General features: G+C 38.9%; 1 protein-coding gene across 1 annotated transcript in view; it reads left to right on the top strand.

Moving 5' to 3' along the window:
* The window catches only part of MED13L (mediator complex subunit 13L), a 271,204-nt gene extending 255,652 nt beyond the window's left edge, over positions 1–15,552 (top strand). Inside the window, exons 24-31 of the mRNA XM_012756481.3 lie at positions 192–415; positions 603–745; positions 3,784–3,942; positions 5,281–5,457; positions 6,665–6,822; positions 8,961–9,122; positions 11,672–11,784; positions 12,718–15,552. Of these exons, the coding sequence (XP_012611935.2) occupies positions 192–415; positions 603–745; positions 3,784–3,942; positions 5,281–5,457; positions 6,665–6,822; positions 8,961–9,122; positions 11,672–11,784; positions 12,718–12,850 (1,269 nt within the window). The 3' untranslated portion in view covers positions 12,851–15,552. The remainder of the gene's footprint in view (positions 1–191; positions 416–602; positions 746–3,783; positions 3,943–5,280; positions 5,458–6,664; positions 6,823–8,960; positions 9,123–11,671; positions 11,785–12,717) is intronic.
* The last annotated feature ends 1,519 nt before the right edge of the window (positions 15,553–17,071 follow it).

The raw sequence follows: 17,071 nt of genomic DNA, 5'->3' as shown, positions 1-17,071 counted from the left end.
CTCTGTGTGTGTGTGTGTGTGTGTATATATGTGTGTATATGTGTGTATATATATATATAGTACTGGACAGAAAGAGAGAGAAACTATTGTCATTACTGCTGGTCAGTTCTCTCCTCAGTGTTGTTCTGGGTTTTATTGTAAACATGAAGTTGGTAGCTTTATGTTGATATTGATTTTGATTTTGATTTCAGCGGCCCAGCCCGATCCAGCTTTACTCCCCTCCTTTTATATTGGCCCCAATCAAAGACAAGCAGACAGAGCTGGGAGAGACGTTTGGTGAGGCGAGCCAGAAATACAATGTACTCTTTGTGGGCTATTGTCTGTCTCACGACCAGCGCTGGCTTTTGGCTTCCTGCACTGACCTCCATGGGGAATTATTAGAGACCTGCGTTGTAAATATTGCTTTACCAAACAGGTGAGAAGGTTCAGTGTTTATGGTGCATGTAAATTGATGCTATATCTTTCCTCAAATATGAATATTTCCAATTTCTAATCTAAATGCAGTGGGTACAGCGTTAGTTCTTTGGAGTTTTCTTGTGTTTGTCTTATTAAGTGATAACTTTGATTCATCTAGGGACCTCTTTCCCATTTTTCTTTTTTAGGTCACGGAGGAGTAAAGTATCTGCACGTAAAATTGGACTACAAAAGTTGTGGGAATGGTGCATAGGAATTGTCCAAATGACATCTCTACCCTGGAGAGTTGTAATCGGGCGACTTGGGCGTCTTGGCCATGGGGAGCTTAAAGGTGAGAAATTCCTGAAGCAGTATGTACAGGAAACAGGAAAAGGGCTGAGCTAGTTTCATTAACTAAGGGAGAAAATTTTAAAATTGGAAGTAAGAATTAAGCAGGTTCTATTTTCTGATTCTTTCATATGTACAGAATAAACCACTGTTTTAAACTTTTCTAGCAGCAAAATCATTTATCATAATAAAGTCTTAATTATTGAACCCCAGTATATAAAATAGTAAAAGAGTGTTTTATTAGTATAAAAGTGATACTCAGTAAATTTAAATTTCTAACATTTATTTATATATTGAGGCAGTGAGAAGAACAAGTTAGTTTTAAGACAAAGATTTAGGTGATAAGTTGAGTTGTATATGAACAGCCTTCAATGTATTTGTTTGATGGTTGATGGTTTTGTATTTCTTTGGGGTTTTTTTGGTGGCACAATAGCAAGAAAATCCTGTTTCATGAGGACGAGTCATTGCAAATAGGAGCAGTCTTTATTCATATTGCCACTGTTTGGGTGTCTTCAGTCTGGAAGCTTGAAAGAACAGATTTTTCAAAGTTGAATCCCCATCTCCCACTGCTTACTTTCCTTATCATAAATACAACAATCAGTCAAGAAACACTAAAAGTAACTGTAGCATAACACAAGTGACCACCAGCAGCTGCCTCGCCTGGCACTCAGCCCACGTCATTTACCGTTCCTAGTGTAGCTGCTTGTACAGTTTTATGTGAGTAGTGTGAATAGGCCTAGATTTTTTTTAAAGCCTTATTAATTAGTGATATATTTATAAGAAGTTCAGTATATGCATATAGATGGGAGATGGCTTTTTCTAAGGTCTTCACAAAAGCAAGGGTTGTGTCACAGATTAGCTTGGTGGTTTCCCACATGCAAATACATTAGAACAGAATCAGCAAAGTTTCTTTGTAAAGGGCCAGATTGTAAATATTTTCAGCCTGCAGGCCAGATGGTCAGTGCTGTGACTGCTCAACTCTGCCATTGTACTGTCAAAACAGGTACAGACAATACCTGAATGAATGGAGATGGTTGTGTTTTAATAAAACTTTATTTACAAAAACAGGTGGTAGGCAGGATTTGGCCTGTGGGTCATAGTTTTCTGACCCCTGTGATAGAGCATGTAAATTATTTCTTTATAGGAATTTGATATGAGGTATTTGTAGAATCCCTGAAATAAAACCACTGATACAGATTTAACCTGCATTGTTGGAAATGTCTAAGTATAACCCACTTCCTACAATGCAAGTTAGATTTGTATCAAATTGTCATTGTTCAATAGCAATTTACATAAATATTACATAATATGTATTAAATAAGTTTTCTTAGGCATCTATTATACACAAACATTTTTTGATAATAAGTTATACTGTAGACTGATAAAATGTGACCCTTTTCATTTTTTATTTTTTAATTTATTTTTATATTTAAAACTTTGCTTATTAATTTTTCACCCCTATGCAAAAAGGACCTTTTCATTTTTTAAAGAATATCATACTTATAATGAATCTTGTATCAAGAGCTTAGCGGTCTAATACATTAGGGGATTCATTATTTCGTTTCTGTCAGAATTCCTATCTTCCTTCCCAGTCTGCTTTTTAGTCAATCTGATTTCTTAAAGGCTTTGAGCTATGCTTAACCCTTGGGGAAAGTTAAATTATAATAGAAAGGAAGAAGATGGATAAAAATGTAGTCTAGTCTAGTCACTGCATGTTTTGGAAAATTATTAAGGCCATCTCCTTCCCTTGTATGATTTTTAGAAGGGGCATACTCTTCTTCCTTATCTCTTAGAGGAGAGGAATGTAAGTGTGACTGGAGGAGCCCATCAAAAGATAGAAGATGTAGTTTTAAGAATAAAAACATGAGAAGAACCCAGTATACAGGAATCTGTTTGTTAATCTGCAACTCCTTCCTTTGGGGATCCAAGGTCCATGCCACATTGTAGTTCTCAGAACGGTGTTAGATAGGGGCCCTTAGATTTCAGAGTCGGCTTTGTGAATTTCCTGTGAGTTTGCTGTTTAGCTCCAGAGTGTTTTTGATAAAATACACTACTTTTTCTTCTTATTTGGTTTGAAATACAGAGCTTACATCTGTTTGATTCTCCAAGGTTTTGAAACATACATTCTTCATGCTCCTGGCCACTTTTAATTCAGCCATTTCAGTTTGAGGTTCATTAAGAGTATGAAAACATTTTTCCTTTCACCTGCTCTTTAAGGGGAAAAATAGCATATTTGAAAAAAATACCTGGAGGTAGAGAAGCCTGCAGTGGAAGCTTCTCTGCTGTTCCCGAGCGGTCTGTGATCTGATAGCATTGTGCTGCACAGGCGTGGTGCGTACTTCATGTGTGTCAGGGAGATCAGGAGAGAGCTTTTCACCATCCCAAAGTAACATAACCCTCAATAGTTCTCTGTTTAGACACAGTGCTTTTGTTGGAAGTAATAAACATTAGAAAGAAAATTTGTGCCAACTTTTCAATCTGAACTATTAGTGTGGCATCATTTGGAGCACTTCACTCACATCCCTTGTTTGTAAGCTCTTTTGGATAGTCTGCAAATGGTTCCCCTTCATTTCTGCTGCTGCTTGCCTTTCATGGAAACAGCCAACCTACAACAGTAAATAAAACTGAGGTCCACCCCTCTCCTAGTAAAACTGTGTTGTCATCCAAGGGAAAAGTACTGATAGGGGCAGTGGAAGAATCAGACCTTAAGAAGGAAGAGAAGGGATAGGGCCACTGACACTGATAGATCCTGGAAAAACATTTTAAATGCCTAAATCGACCTGGGTCTGTGCTGGACTCTCAAAGGTCATTTCAGACATGACTTCTGCCTACAAAAGAGTAGGCCTTTGTTCCTTTGTTAATGAAGTGTAATAGAAGTCAAGTAACATTTTCTTTCTAGCAAGGAGGGGAACCTGTGCAAAGGCATATTCCCTTTAGGGTCCAATCATGGAAATTCAATTACCAGGCAAAACTGGTAACAAGCTCAAACCTCCCATCAGTATGAATTTCTAAACACTATATGACTGCAATATTTGATTTCAGATTGGAGTATCCTCCTTGGAGAATGTTCACTACAGACAATCAGCAAACAGCTCAAGGATGTGTGCCGGATGTGTGGAATCTCTGCCGCAGACTCTCCTTCTATCCTTAGTGCCTGCCTGGTTGCCATGGAGCCCCAGGGGTCCTTTGTAGTGATGCCAGGTAAATTTCCTCTTGTCAGTTTCATTAATTAGATATCACATCAGTCCACCCAAACCTAAGTCCACAGACAAGTATAGAATATATCTTTATTACATTATATCTCTATAAGAGAAGATTGTACTTGGGGTTCAAAAATGGAAAACATTTGATCTCTTCCAGGAAGTGTTTTGTGATTTTATTGTTTTTGTTGACCATAGCTTATGAGTGAGACTAAATTCTAGATACGACTGAGAGCTTTTAGAGTCATGGCTAATGACTGTTGCCCTACCCTGATTTGTTGTTAGTATGTGAAGATCACCCTCCAAAATTCCGCTGTGGTAGACACCAGCATGATACATATTTGAATATCCTTTTGAAGACAGTTATTTGATAGAATCTCCAAGCAGCCTCAAAAGGATATTCATAGTTAGAGTCTTTCTGATACGGTTGAGGGTGAATAGCTAGGCAAATATGGGTAAAGCATTTAGCACAGTGCCTGGCACACAGCAAACTCTTAATAAATGTAGATGCCAGATGGGAGTGGCCAAAATATGTGGCCACAGAATTTTTTAAAAATCTGACTGGTTTTTGAAAACCAGCAACTAAACTATTTTGTAATTTTATAACTAAGCAGTTGTATGCTTTTATTACCCCTTTTACCATCCAGATATCTCTTTGATCAAATGGGAGACCCTGTCAACTCACTCCTTGTAGAAGTCCATAGTGTCATGGTGTGAGAATGTGGTTACTTGTCATCAGTTCGTGAGAGATAGATATCTTCATTAGATCTTAGGTTATCTCAGTTGCCTGCACCAGTCGGGCAGTTACTGCACTTCTTTGTGCTTCTGTACTCATCCATTAAATGGAGAAAATAATTCCTACCTTGAGGTGGCTGTGATGAGTGAATGAGATAATGTGAAAGAGGTTAGCACAAAAGCTGGCATGTAGTAAGCTTTCAGTACTGTAACATTTATTAGTTTTATGGTATCAATTCTATAGGATTGTTATCATTTAGGAAAGCATTACTTTATAAATTGTGAGCAACCACAGAAGGAAAGAAAGTGGGGGATTTATTTTTATAAATACTTCTTGTATACATAATTAAAACATATTTGGTGGACTTGATCCAATTTTATGTTAACCTTTTAAAAATGTGAATGAGGCTTAGGTTATCATACTATATGCTATGAGTCAGTTTCTTTGAAGATATTTAAACAAACTGGGCTCAACTTTAAATGTGTAACTGTCATGGCAGTTGCATCAGACTCACACCACTGCAGATCATGCCCTCTGTAAACCTCATTTCCAGGGTTGTTCACTGCTACACAAGGGGAATTGACAGAATTCTTTTTTTTAAAGATGCTGTCACAATGGGCTCTGTTTTTGGCCGAAGTACTGCACTGAACATGCAGTCATCTCAGCTTAACACCCCTCAAGATGCTTCTTGTACACACATCTTGGTGTTCCCAACATCATCAACCATCCAAGTGGCTCCAGCCAACTATCCCAATGAAGATGGGTTTAGCCCCAACAATGGTGAGTGGAAGACCCAGAGCTAGAATATGGAGTCATTGGAATGCTTCAGGTTTTTCTGTGTTTTGATAAACAGCACATGAAATACGAAGAATGAATTGAAAGTTTGAGAATTTTTGGTTTTAAAGCTTTAATTTGTTTGCACTATTACCAAGACCAAATAAATACTTTCTTCTCTTGGGTAATTAGCTTTCTTCTGCTTTTCATTAAAGGAAAAAATAATATCTGCCTGGCAGTGTCCTGCACATGGGTGCCACTCTTTCAATAAATATTTGATGACCTGATTTGCAATGTATGAAGCAACTAGGCAATGTGAAAATAGTGCTTTCCTTCAACTAGTCATGAGGAATCTAATTTGTTATAAAGCAACTGCTTATTTGATTATTCTTAATGGAATTTTATTGTTTGAATATCCGTTAAGGCATTTGTTAAGAAATGGCTATGTATAAACTGTAAAGCACTTGGTATTATGCATCCATTTGCTTTGCTTTTGAAGAATTTTTAACAGCTACCAACATTTACTCATGTTAAATGGGGAGGGAAAAGGGATACCAAGTTGTATGTATGATATAATCACAATGGAATAACAGATACATGATAAAATGGGAATATCATAGGAATTGTTCATGGTAACTGGGTTCTAGGTGACGGTTTTCCCTTTTACACTTTTCTAATACTTTACAAATTTTCTACTGTGAGTACACCTTACTTTTATAATGTAAGAGAGAGTTTCTTAATGAAAATGTTGTGTTTTGATCTGCTTTTGAAACAGGCCTCCAGTTTGAGGGCCAGTTCACACCTATTAACTTGCATTCATTCAGCCTCTAATACTTCAGATGCTAATTGGATGCACAGACAAAGTCTACTGTGTTCTTGGATGGTGCCAACTTTAACTTTAATGATTAAATTGCTTCTTTAGTAGTTTTACCATCTTCAAATGTGCCTTTGGAGGCCACACAGAGTGTGGAGTTTTATTTTATGTTCTTTATTTCTCCATTTTGTTCATACTTGACATGAGGATATTATTGGAGAGAATGCAAAATGAAAGAATAATTTGCACACCTTGCACCCAGTAGGCACTCATTGAATCTAAGTTGTTAACAGCATGTGTCCATAGTAGCCATAGGCTAACAAAACGTGATATTTGTTAAGTTGGAGGTATGTATTATCTTTGTAATTTTTGTGGGTTTTTTTTCCCCCTCCCTTCTAGATGATATGTTCGTTGACCTTCCATTCCCAGACGATATGGACAATGACATTGGCATATTAATAACTGGGAACCTGCATTCCTCCCCCAACTCCTCCCCAGTTCCCTCCCCAGGCTCTCCTTCTGGAATTGGTGTGGGCTCTCACTTCCAGCACAGTCGGGTAAGGGTGATTTGAAGTATGTTGTTGGAAATAACCACAGCCTTCAGGAAAATAATCCTCTTGACATATGATCATCTTTTTACTACGTGCACCTTTCTTCTTGGTGGCCTAGGTCCTTGGTACAAGAGAAATAAGTGTAGGAAAGTGACTCTGTAGTTGTTTCATTTTGAATAGGAGGCAGGAATTTGAAAGAAATGTATTATTATTCCTGATGAATAAGTTTTATCAGAAGAATCGTGCTGTTACAGACACAAGGGTTTTATGCCATTGCTTTCTTTTTTTTTTTTTGAGACAGAGTCTCACTTTTGTTGCCCAGGCTAGAGTGAGTGCCGTGGCGTCAGCCTAGCTCACAGCAACCTCAATCTCCTGGGCTCAAATGATCCTCCTGCCTCAGCCTCCCGAATAGCTGGGACTACAGGCATGCACCACCATGCCCGGCTAATTTTTTGCATATATACTTTTAGTTGGTCAATTAATTTCTTTCTATTTTTAGTAGAGACGGAGTCTCGCTCAGGCTGGTTTCGAACTCCCGACCTCGAGCAATCCGCCCGCCTCGGCCTCCCAGAGTGCTAGGATTACAGGCGTGAGCCACCGCGCCCGGCCTTATGCCATTGCTTTCTTAGCAAACAATTACTTCTAGTTACTTGTTCCCTCCCAGTTCTTTATGCAGCCTGTGGCCTTCTGGATCCTTAAGTGTGGCCTTTTGACTGAATCTAAATTTTACAGAACAAATTCTTTTAATAAAGGGATTTGTTCTGTGAAGTTTGAATTCGGTCAAGGGGCCGAATTTGGGGATCTGGAAGGCCACATGTGGCCTTGAGGCCACAAGTTCTCCACCCCTGGCAACCCTGCTTACTTAACATGCAAAGTAACTGTTAACTTAAGAACAGGTTGTAGATGGTTGCTTGTTCTGAAAGGAGCCTGCCTTTGAATTCTGGAGCCAAGCAGCACATAGCAGCTAAGAGCACATGCCTTGGAGTCTGATAAAGACAGCTGTCTAGTAAAGACAGCTCTGGCTGGGCTGCTGGCTTTGTGACCTTGGGCAAGCTGACTTCTGACTTAGTTGTTTCTTAGCCTTAATTACTTTTTCTGTGAAATGGAAACAATAGCAGCTACCTCCCTCCCAGTACTTATGCTGTAATAATTAATTTATCCATTAACAAAGAATTGGTAATTGAAGTACAATGTTGGTTTTGTAAAGAGCAGAGATTGTGCTGTATTTTCTCCCTTTGTTGGAGCCTCAAGCACTATTAAATAGCACTGTTCTGAGACTAATCAGGTGGCCTTTTTCAGTCCTGAGCACCTGCAGCCAGTGACCTCCAAGAGGCTTTTAGCATTTCCTTTTTCTGAACCATTAAACTTTCTTTGATATCCAGTAAAGACATGAGGGCAGGGGAAAGAATGCATTCAAGGTGGCAGTAAGTTTTTATTTTTTAACCAACTCAGAATTGATACAATTTCGTGTGGTAGTTGAGAATTACATTTTTCTCTAAACAGAAGGCTTTTTAAAAACAAATGAATTACTTATGCTTTCGTAAAAGCTTCAATTCTTGAAGCTAGCTCAAAAAACTAAAGATGGGGAAATGTCAGTTGCAGAAAAGCATAGTAAGACTCTTAGTAGGAGTCTGCTGCTAAGGGGACTGTTGTTCCTCACGAGCAGATCTCGCACTGCTGGCAGGGCAGCCGCATCGGTGCTGTGTACGCTGTCCCGGTCAGCGTTAGTTGATGGCAGTCAGGTGCACTTGCGGATTTTCGTTGCTGGTGAAAGAGTGTGTGAGTGTGGTGGAGCCTTCAACTGTCAGAGATTGCAACCTTTCCATTTTAGTTCGTTACATAATAGTGCTATGGAACAGATTTTATATTCTGCACAAAAGAAACCAGAGCAAATGGATCTGTACTTACTTGACTGATGTTAGTTTTGCTGGTATCTTCTGCCTGAGCTGTAGTTTTGTTAGATGTCTGTGTGTGCAGCAAAGATAATGCCTTCCCAGTTTACCTTTCTCAGTCACCTGGTGTTTTTCTGTGACCTGCTACTACAAAGGGGATTAGTCACTACAGTGGTAGAGTGTATTGGTGAAAGTTCATTTTTAAAGCTTTATGATAAATGCTTATTATGCTTTTGGGATTTTGTATTTCAGAGCCAGGGCGAACGTCTTCTTTCTAGAGAGGCACCAGAAGAGCTAAAACAGCAACCTCTGGCCCTTGGGTATTTTGTATCAACTGCCAAAGCTGAGAATCTTCCCCAGTGGTTTTGGTCATCGTGTCCACAGGCTCAAAACCAGTGCCCTCTCTTCCTAAAGGTTGGTATTTGAAGTTTTCAAGGAATGAGTGACTTACGCTTAAATTTAATTTTGGTTAGAAATTTCTATCTTGGCCACCATAGTCTTATTCTATTCTAGTCCCTTTTTCTCTCATATCTACTTATACTCCAGGGATATTTTAATTACAGCCATAGGTGAAGAGTAGAATTTAGGAGAGAAACCCAAGTGAATCACACGTTAACCCAAGGAAGAGACTTTGTGGGTCCCACAGGGTAAGTCTTGGATGGACAAGTGCTTCAATATAATGGTCTTTCTCCAAGTCCATATCGTGTCACAGTCGTGAAGCCTATGTGGAAGGTGTAATAACTAGCTGTCCTCTTCCTCCCCTGCCACGGGCCGAGCATTCTTCATTAAAGAGCAAGTATCAGCTAAAACATCTCACATTTATACTTGTCCCTTCCTCTGTATTTCTTAGAACATTTTAATCCAGATTCTAAGGGTTAAAAGGAAAAGATCCCCTACTTGCAGTTTGTGTTTAAGAACCTAGAATGAAATCCATTTCTTGCCTACAGATTGGCAAAAAACCCAGAGGTTTGACAATATACTGTGTTGGCAGGGCTGTGGGGAGAGGTCAGGCCTTGGTGTCAGTGGAAATGTGAATGATAACAACCCTGTTCATTTTCCTTGTGTATATAAGTCCTACCTCCAAGGAATATTCCAAAGATACTTTGGCAGAACCAAAAAATGATACATGTAAAAGACTAGAATAAACCTAAATGTCCATCAGTAAAGGACTGATTGAATCAACTCTGATATATCCAAACAGTAGAGTATTAATCATCCGTAACCAAACAAGGAATATTTCTGTATAATCATTCTGTGATGTGTAGATTACCATGGAATAAACCATAAAATAAATATACACACATGCACATATCTGCTTATATTTTCACAAAGAAACTACGGAAGGTTAAACTTACAAGATGAAGCAATTTTCTTTTTCTAATGACTAACATATTATTATGAAATCAAAGAAATTATATAAAATCTATGTATTAGAATTATCAGTGTGATCCTAGATTTATTTCTTTTTCCTCTCTACAAAAGTATATACATTTTTTAGCTCTGTCTACTAAAAAAGCTTAGCAGCAATAAACCCCTCTATTGCCAAGATTGTGGCTCCCAAAATACCATTGATCATTCAAAAGAACCGAGGTTCTTTGTAGAAGTGACTGATCCGGGTCTGAAGGAAGAAATATTCAAGATGAACCTGGGACATCTTGTCACACCTAAAAGCAAGAAAGTAACCAAAGGTTATAAAAGTCATATCAAAGCCCTCAGGAGCCATCTTAGAAGGCAGTCCTGTTGGCCAGGGATGGGACAATTTGATCATTAAAAAGAATAATGATAGCAATAGAGGAAAGAAATCTTTGGACTCAAAATTGTGCCAAAAAACAAAACAAAAAATTATATTTTGAAGCTGCTAGAGCAGCAACTCATTAATCTGAAAATTGTAATATAAAAGGAAAGAATCAAGCATTTTTATCTTGCCTCTCCTTTACATATTTCTTAGTTATTTAATAAAGTAAACTATGCTAAAACCATTAGGTGAAACATTGATGAGGAACTTTATAAGGATGGAGTGTGCTGAGGATGGAGTGTGCTGGTACCAGCTGCACCCAGTGACCAGTCTTTATATTACTTCCAGTGGGACAACAGATGTGTTGCAATAAAAAGACATAGCATCAGCTACGAGTTATGGAATATTCTTGTATGGGACCCCCCCACCCATCCCCAGGGCCACAGTGGAATCTTAATTGAGCCTCTAGATCAAACCATTGATTTATGGGAAATCTGGGGGGTAGAAGAACGTGTTAAACACCACTGCAAGAGCACAAATCAGCCACTTCCAGACTATGGGGCCTTCTACAGATTAAGTTTTTAAATACCATTTATTTAATCATTTGCAACAGACAGACCAGGTTAGCATCTGATTTTAATAAACCAAATGTAAAAGGATGTTTTTAGATAATCGGTAAAGATTGTTCATGGATTGGGCATGGATTGAGTATTAGATGATGATATTAAGGAATCATTGTTAATTTTTCTTATGTGTGATAAGGGACTTTTAAAACAATAGTAATTATCTATAAAAGATACCTACTGAATTATTTATAGGTAAATGTTATAATATTTGGGTTTTGTTTAAAATAATGTTAGGAAAAAAAATCCTAAACCAAAATAGAAAGTGATGAATATTGATAATTGTTGCATCTTGGCGATATGAATTCATGGGACCTCGTTTTATATTATACTATTTTTGTGTGTGTTAGACTATTTCCATTAAACAAAATGTAGTAGACAAAAAAATCAAAATAGGCCCCAAAGTTTGCCTTTTTCTAACTCTAGGATAACGAGTTATTTGGGATCACAGTGGGGGTAACTGAGCAACTTAAAATTCACGGATTCATAGAAACCCTGACTTCTAAGACCTCAGGGAGCATCTGCCTCTGGCAGACATGGCCTCCCTCATTTCCACACCGTGGGCGTCCAGACCAGGGAGGTGACTGTCTTTGTTCTTTCCCCAGGCTTCGCTGCATCACCACATTTCAGTAGCACAGACGGACGAACTCCTCCCTGCCAGGAATTCCCAGCGGGTTCCACACCCTCTTGACTCCAAAACCACATCTGATGTTTTAAGGTAGATAGATACCAACCTAGACAACATTAGCCGTACAGTTTGAAGTATGTTCCTTAAGTCTTATTTTTCCCAGGTGCTTTAATTTTAAGTGTGGTCTTTTTGGACAAGATGCTGCCATTTGTGCTCTCACTAGTTAGCCAGTGAGAGCTACAGTCGCTCCAGGCGTGCATGGGGCAGGCAGTATACCTGCTGTATTCTAGGCATGTTATAGATCGTTCTGGGCAATTCCAATTGCTTTTGCTTCCCTGTTCAGAGGAGGCATTTCATGGTGATGGAAAGAGGTCAGATTTAGGGGGTGGATAGTTTGAAGACAGTGTCTGGAACTTAAAGCACTATTTAAATGCCACCCTACTGTTTACTGTAGTAAAGAGAGCCTGGGTACAGTGGCTTGCATCTATAATCCCAGCGTTTTGAGAGGTGGAGGCAGGAGGATCACATGAGCCCAGGAGTTGGAGGTTACAGTGAGCTATGATCGTACCACTGTGCAACAGAGCAAGACCCTGTCTCTTTAAAAAAAATAGTATAAAGAGATTGGTGAAGTTAATTTTAGTAACATATCTTATTTAAACTCAGTATATCCAAAATATTGTCATCACAACATGTAATCAATACAAAAATATTCATGAGATATTTTACATGCTTTAAAAATACTAAATGTTTGAACTCTAGTGCATATTTTATACTTGCAGCACATCTCAGTTGGACTTGTCTCATTTCCAGCGCTCAGTGGGCACAGGTGGCTAGTGGCTCCAGTAATGACAGCGCAGATCTAGAAGGGAGGGGGTGCATGAGACAAAGAGCTAGGGAAGGAGCCTGGGGCAAGTTAAAGGATGACTGCGGCCTTCTTCCTGCTAAGACATGGAATGTGTTAGAATCTGAGGAGCAGCTACCCTGTCGTGCTCACGCCCCTGATCTGTGTGTTCTCTTCGGCAGGTTTGTTTTGGAGCAGTACAACGCTCTGTCCTGGCTCACGTGCAATCCGGCCACCCAGGACCGTACTTCCTGCCTTCCCGTCCACTTCGTGGTGCTCACTCAGTTGTACAATGCCATCATGAATATACTTTAATTGGAAAAGCACTTGTTCTCTCTGGCTCAGTTCCTTCTCCCTGCAACCTCAGTCCAAGGAACCTGCTCCACTCTGCAAATACCCCACATCCTTTTCTTCAGACCACTCTCCACAGTCCCGCACTGTGATTCCTTCTCAGCAGGCACATGTCAATTCTGCAGTGTTCATTACCAGAGTGACTCCTTGACACTTCTCTCATGGACCTGGAAACTTCCATAAGCAGTGACTTTCAGCCAGTGTTGTGTGTGCAGCCCCCAACCACTGGTCCACAGGAAGTGGTGGTGGTTGGTGGCTTTTAAGAGGGAAACAGAAGAGACAGTGTCCTTTTGCACAAGAGTCTTTGTTTTCAGCCTCTGTTCAAAAACGAGGGTTGTCTAGCCCGTTGGATGAAATCCTCTAGTTATTGGTGTATGGCCTGTGGGTTACCTGAACTCCATAATCTGGGACTTTTTAAAAATGAGAACCAGCTCCAAGTATGTGATTTCATAGGGGTCTCTGTCTCCCTAGTGCGCCCATCTTGACCAGCATGAGTGCTTCGGTTGACTCCATACCTATGTGTAGGTACAGAAGGTCTGGAGACAGCTTCATTTCATTTATTTATTTTCAGTTGTTTTGTCATATGGTTTTTGTGACTTTCTTTTAATTATTTTAATTCACGAGGACCAGGTACAGTAGCTGAAACCCAACTCAGATCCACCATAGGATTCTTTGACTACATACCTCTGTCCTAGAAGCAAGAAAAGGAATGAAAGCAAATTGGGGAGATCATGCCTAAAACATAATATATTCAAAACCACTCAGCAGTAGGTTTTGTTAAGAACAAACTGGGTTTTAAAAGCTCTGCCATGGTAAGTGGCCAGTGTTTCATGAAGGATAACATTTTTATATGGAAGGCAGTCAGGCTCAACCCAGGGCCATGGAGGCAAGTACCTTAATTAGTTTTATATAGTCACAACGGAAATATATTTTCTAGTGAATTCTTATTGTAAGCCAGGTCTCTCCTCTCATTAGATCAAAAGGGACTTATGTACATATCACAATTGAAAGTGTTTGCTCATAAAATCAGTTATAAATATGGTGAGTTTTTTCTGGACCATAGGAATATTATTTCAAAGAAATATTACAACTTAACCATTAAATTAGTACTTGAAGTTGAGCCTTTGTGGTGGGGACTTTTTAAAAAATGCCTTTTTAAAGCATTAATGGCTAATTGAAGTATTTTATGACTCCTCATTCCTGGCCCAGAGGGTTGTCTTTGAGACCCTGTTTCTAACCTTTGTGTCGCTGTGTCTCTGTCTGAGGGCAGTGGGCGTGGACCGGCCTCCTGGGAGCCACTTTGACCAGGCCATTGAGCTCTTGCCATCCGTGGAGAGAATCATGCAAATCTTAAATGTTCTCCCAAGAGACTTCTATGTCCTGGTTATTAACAAAAAAAAAAAAAAGGAAAAATGTAATAATTGATATGATTTTGTAAAAGTATTTTTCTTGAAATAATCTAAAGTTTAAAACATTATATTAAAATAAAAGTTGTGTGGTGGGAATGTGAAAGCAGAGAAATAACTTGTAAATGGATGATTTTGTTCTCTGTACCACCGATTGAAGGGGGGGTTGACTTTCGCAGTGTATAGGTTAAAAAAATCTGATATATCAAACCATTTGTATCTAATGTGTACAGTGTAAAATTGACTTTAAAAATATTGCAGTGCTATTTTTTCTTAATCAGAAAGGAAAATTCTCAAGGCCTTTTGAAGAGCATAAGATGATGAAGATTGTAAACTTGTATAAAATTATCTTGGTGAGAAGACAAATTGTAAAGTAGATATTTGTAATCTTTTACCACTTTGGGGTTGCTTTTTTCCCGGAATTCATCAGAACTTTGAATTTTTTTTTAAATGGGCTGTTTTTAATGCAGGGGCTTTTCTTCCCTAGACACCCAATTCTAAGCAGAAAAAGAAAAAAAACACAAAAAACAAAAAAACCCCTACAAAAATTAAAAAAAAAAAGGCAGCAAAGGGTAGTTTTCATCTGGTGTCTTTTATTTAAGTTTTTTAAGTTAAGAAAAGCTGGTGACATATTTATACGTTTTTGTGCAAAATAAATGAATGGCAATAGATTTTAAAAAATCTTATTATGTACTTCTGTGTGAAAAAGTCTGTATAATATTTCCCTTAAATATGCATTATTTTACTTGTGAGTTTTTTACTGAATTAATCTGAAATGTACAAGCCCTGGATTTGCTACAGAGTGAGAAGTTATTTTATTTTTTTTTATTTTTAATTTTGGAAATTCTGCAGAAATCAGAACTCTTAACCATGGTTTGAACTAAACAGGGGACGTGGGGAGGGGAGAAGGGTGGGTTTCTCCAGCATGCTTGTATGTATATTTCAGAACCTTTTTTAAATGTAAAAGCTGTACATTTCTGGGAAGTTCTGAATTTCTTTTGTTTCCTTTTTTCCTTCAAGCATTTTGCAGTGAGCTTCTTTTATATATAGCAAACAATTTGAAAGAATACAAAAAATATGTGAAGTTCATTTAAAAAAATAACTACAGTATAGCGCTGGTACAGTACACTAAAAGACTTTGATAAAAAGAAACAATAATAAAAGGCCTCCATTTTAAATGTCATTCATATATACCTTGTGGATGAGAGCTATATACTTTTACACACTTTTTTAGAGGAATAAATTATTGAATTACTGAAACTTTGAGTGGCTTTTTTCCCCTCCCATCCTGCCTTTGTATAACATTACCTACACCTGTTGAAAAGGTGTCTCTATTGTGGATTGAACAATCCTAGACTAGGAGCCAGGTTCTGCCTCCCAGTCAGTAAGATGGGTGTAGGGTTTTACTGCTGCAGTCACCCCCACAGCTGTTCTGAAATGGTATTCTCATTCTCCAAGGCACAGGTGCCTTCCTAGAGCAGTTTTTTGACGCTAACACACACATACAACACTGAGTTTTAGGGCTCCTGGTGTTCGGTTCCTTGAGTGTTTTGAGTAGACCAGATCTAATGGTGTCTCCCAGCTATAAGATCGTGGTCAGTCCCGGAACAAATTACAAGTCTTGTGTTCCACTCCCTTTTTCTTCCCTGTCCCAGCCAGTTGTGTTTTGATGTTCCTTAGAAATGGCAGATACATCTGTCTTTATTGTTTTCCTGCTTCCTAGGCTGGTGACAGGAATACGCCATGTGACACCAACACACAAGCAAGTGCCTATTGGCTGCGTGCCGTCCACACGCTGTTCCCGTCTTCCCAGGTCCATCCGATAGGAAAAACATGTTATAGCAGGGAGTCTCAAAGGTTTATTTCCTGCACTGTCCAGGTGGCATAGCTCACTAAAAATGGTAAAGCCCCAGGACGCGGCAGATTAGGGTAAAGATCTGAATAATTTGAAAGGCTTTGCTTTTAGTCTCCCATCATCTGTTTAGAAATAGACACTGTTCTGAATATTATAAGCGTGAATCTAGAGATAAAAATTGTTGAGAATACTCAGCCTCACTTAAATTTCATCTGCAAATGAGGGGTGAGGGTGATTCTGTGAGAAACGCTTTGCAAACTAGAAAGCTGTGTCCGTGTTATTATAGTTGCACTGTTAAAAGAAAAGCTGAGAAAAGTGAGGCCAGATTTTCGGTTAATAGATAATATGCCCAAATCACATAAAGAACTACACGTTTCCCAGATCCCATGTAATATGGTCAGTCCGATGACTCCTACGTCAGGTAAATAATGGGAATTAGCTGTCTTTTTGCAAGTGTTCATTAGCTTGGATGCTTTAGCTCATGTATCAGGTGAGTGCTTTATCCAACAATTAGTGTTGGCTTGGTTTATAATAGGAACGTTATTTTCCTAACTACCACTCTCTGTACCAGTTCAGCCACTGTGTAGCTAAATCTCTTTGAGGTAAGACCAATTGTTGCATGCATCTAAAACATTGTGCAAGTTAGATGTAGATAGATTCGACTTGGCACCTTAGGACCCACTGGTCTTCATCCGTTTGCATCGCTCAGTTGCTTCCTGACGCTCATCCATCCTCTCCGGTGACACGATCGCATGGCTTTATGTTTCTGCTATTCAGGAAGTCATGGGCCAAGCGATTTGTTCGCAGCTGGCATCAAAGAGCCAATAAAAATCTTCATAAAAGTGCAGTTTGTCAGTAGGAGTTTTTAAAAGCAGATTTCTTGTAAGACATACTGCTGGAGCGTGAGCCACACGGAAAATAGTC

The sequence above is a fragment of the Microcebus murinus genome, chromosome 22 (assembly GCF_040939455.1).
Source record: "Microcebus murinus isolate Inina chromosome 22, M.murinus_Inina_mat1.0, whole genome shotgun sequence".
NCBI classification, from domain to species: Eukaryota; Metazoa; Chordata; class Mammalia; order Primates; family Cheirogaleidae; genus Microcebus; species Microcebus murinus.
The sequence above is the reverse complement of the archived record's forward strand: the minus strand, read 5'-3'. Positions and strand labels throughout refer to the sequence as shown.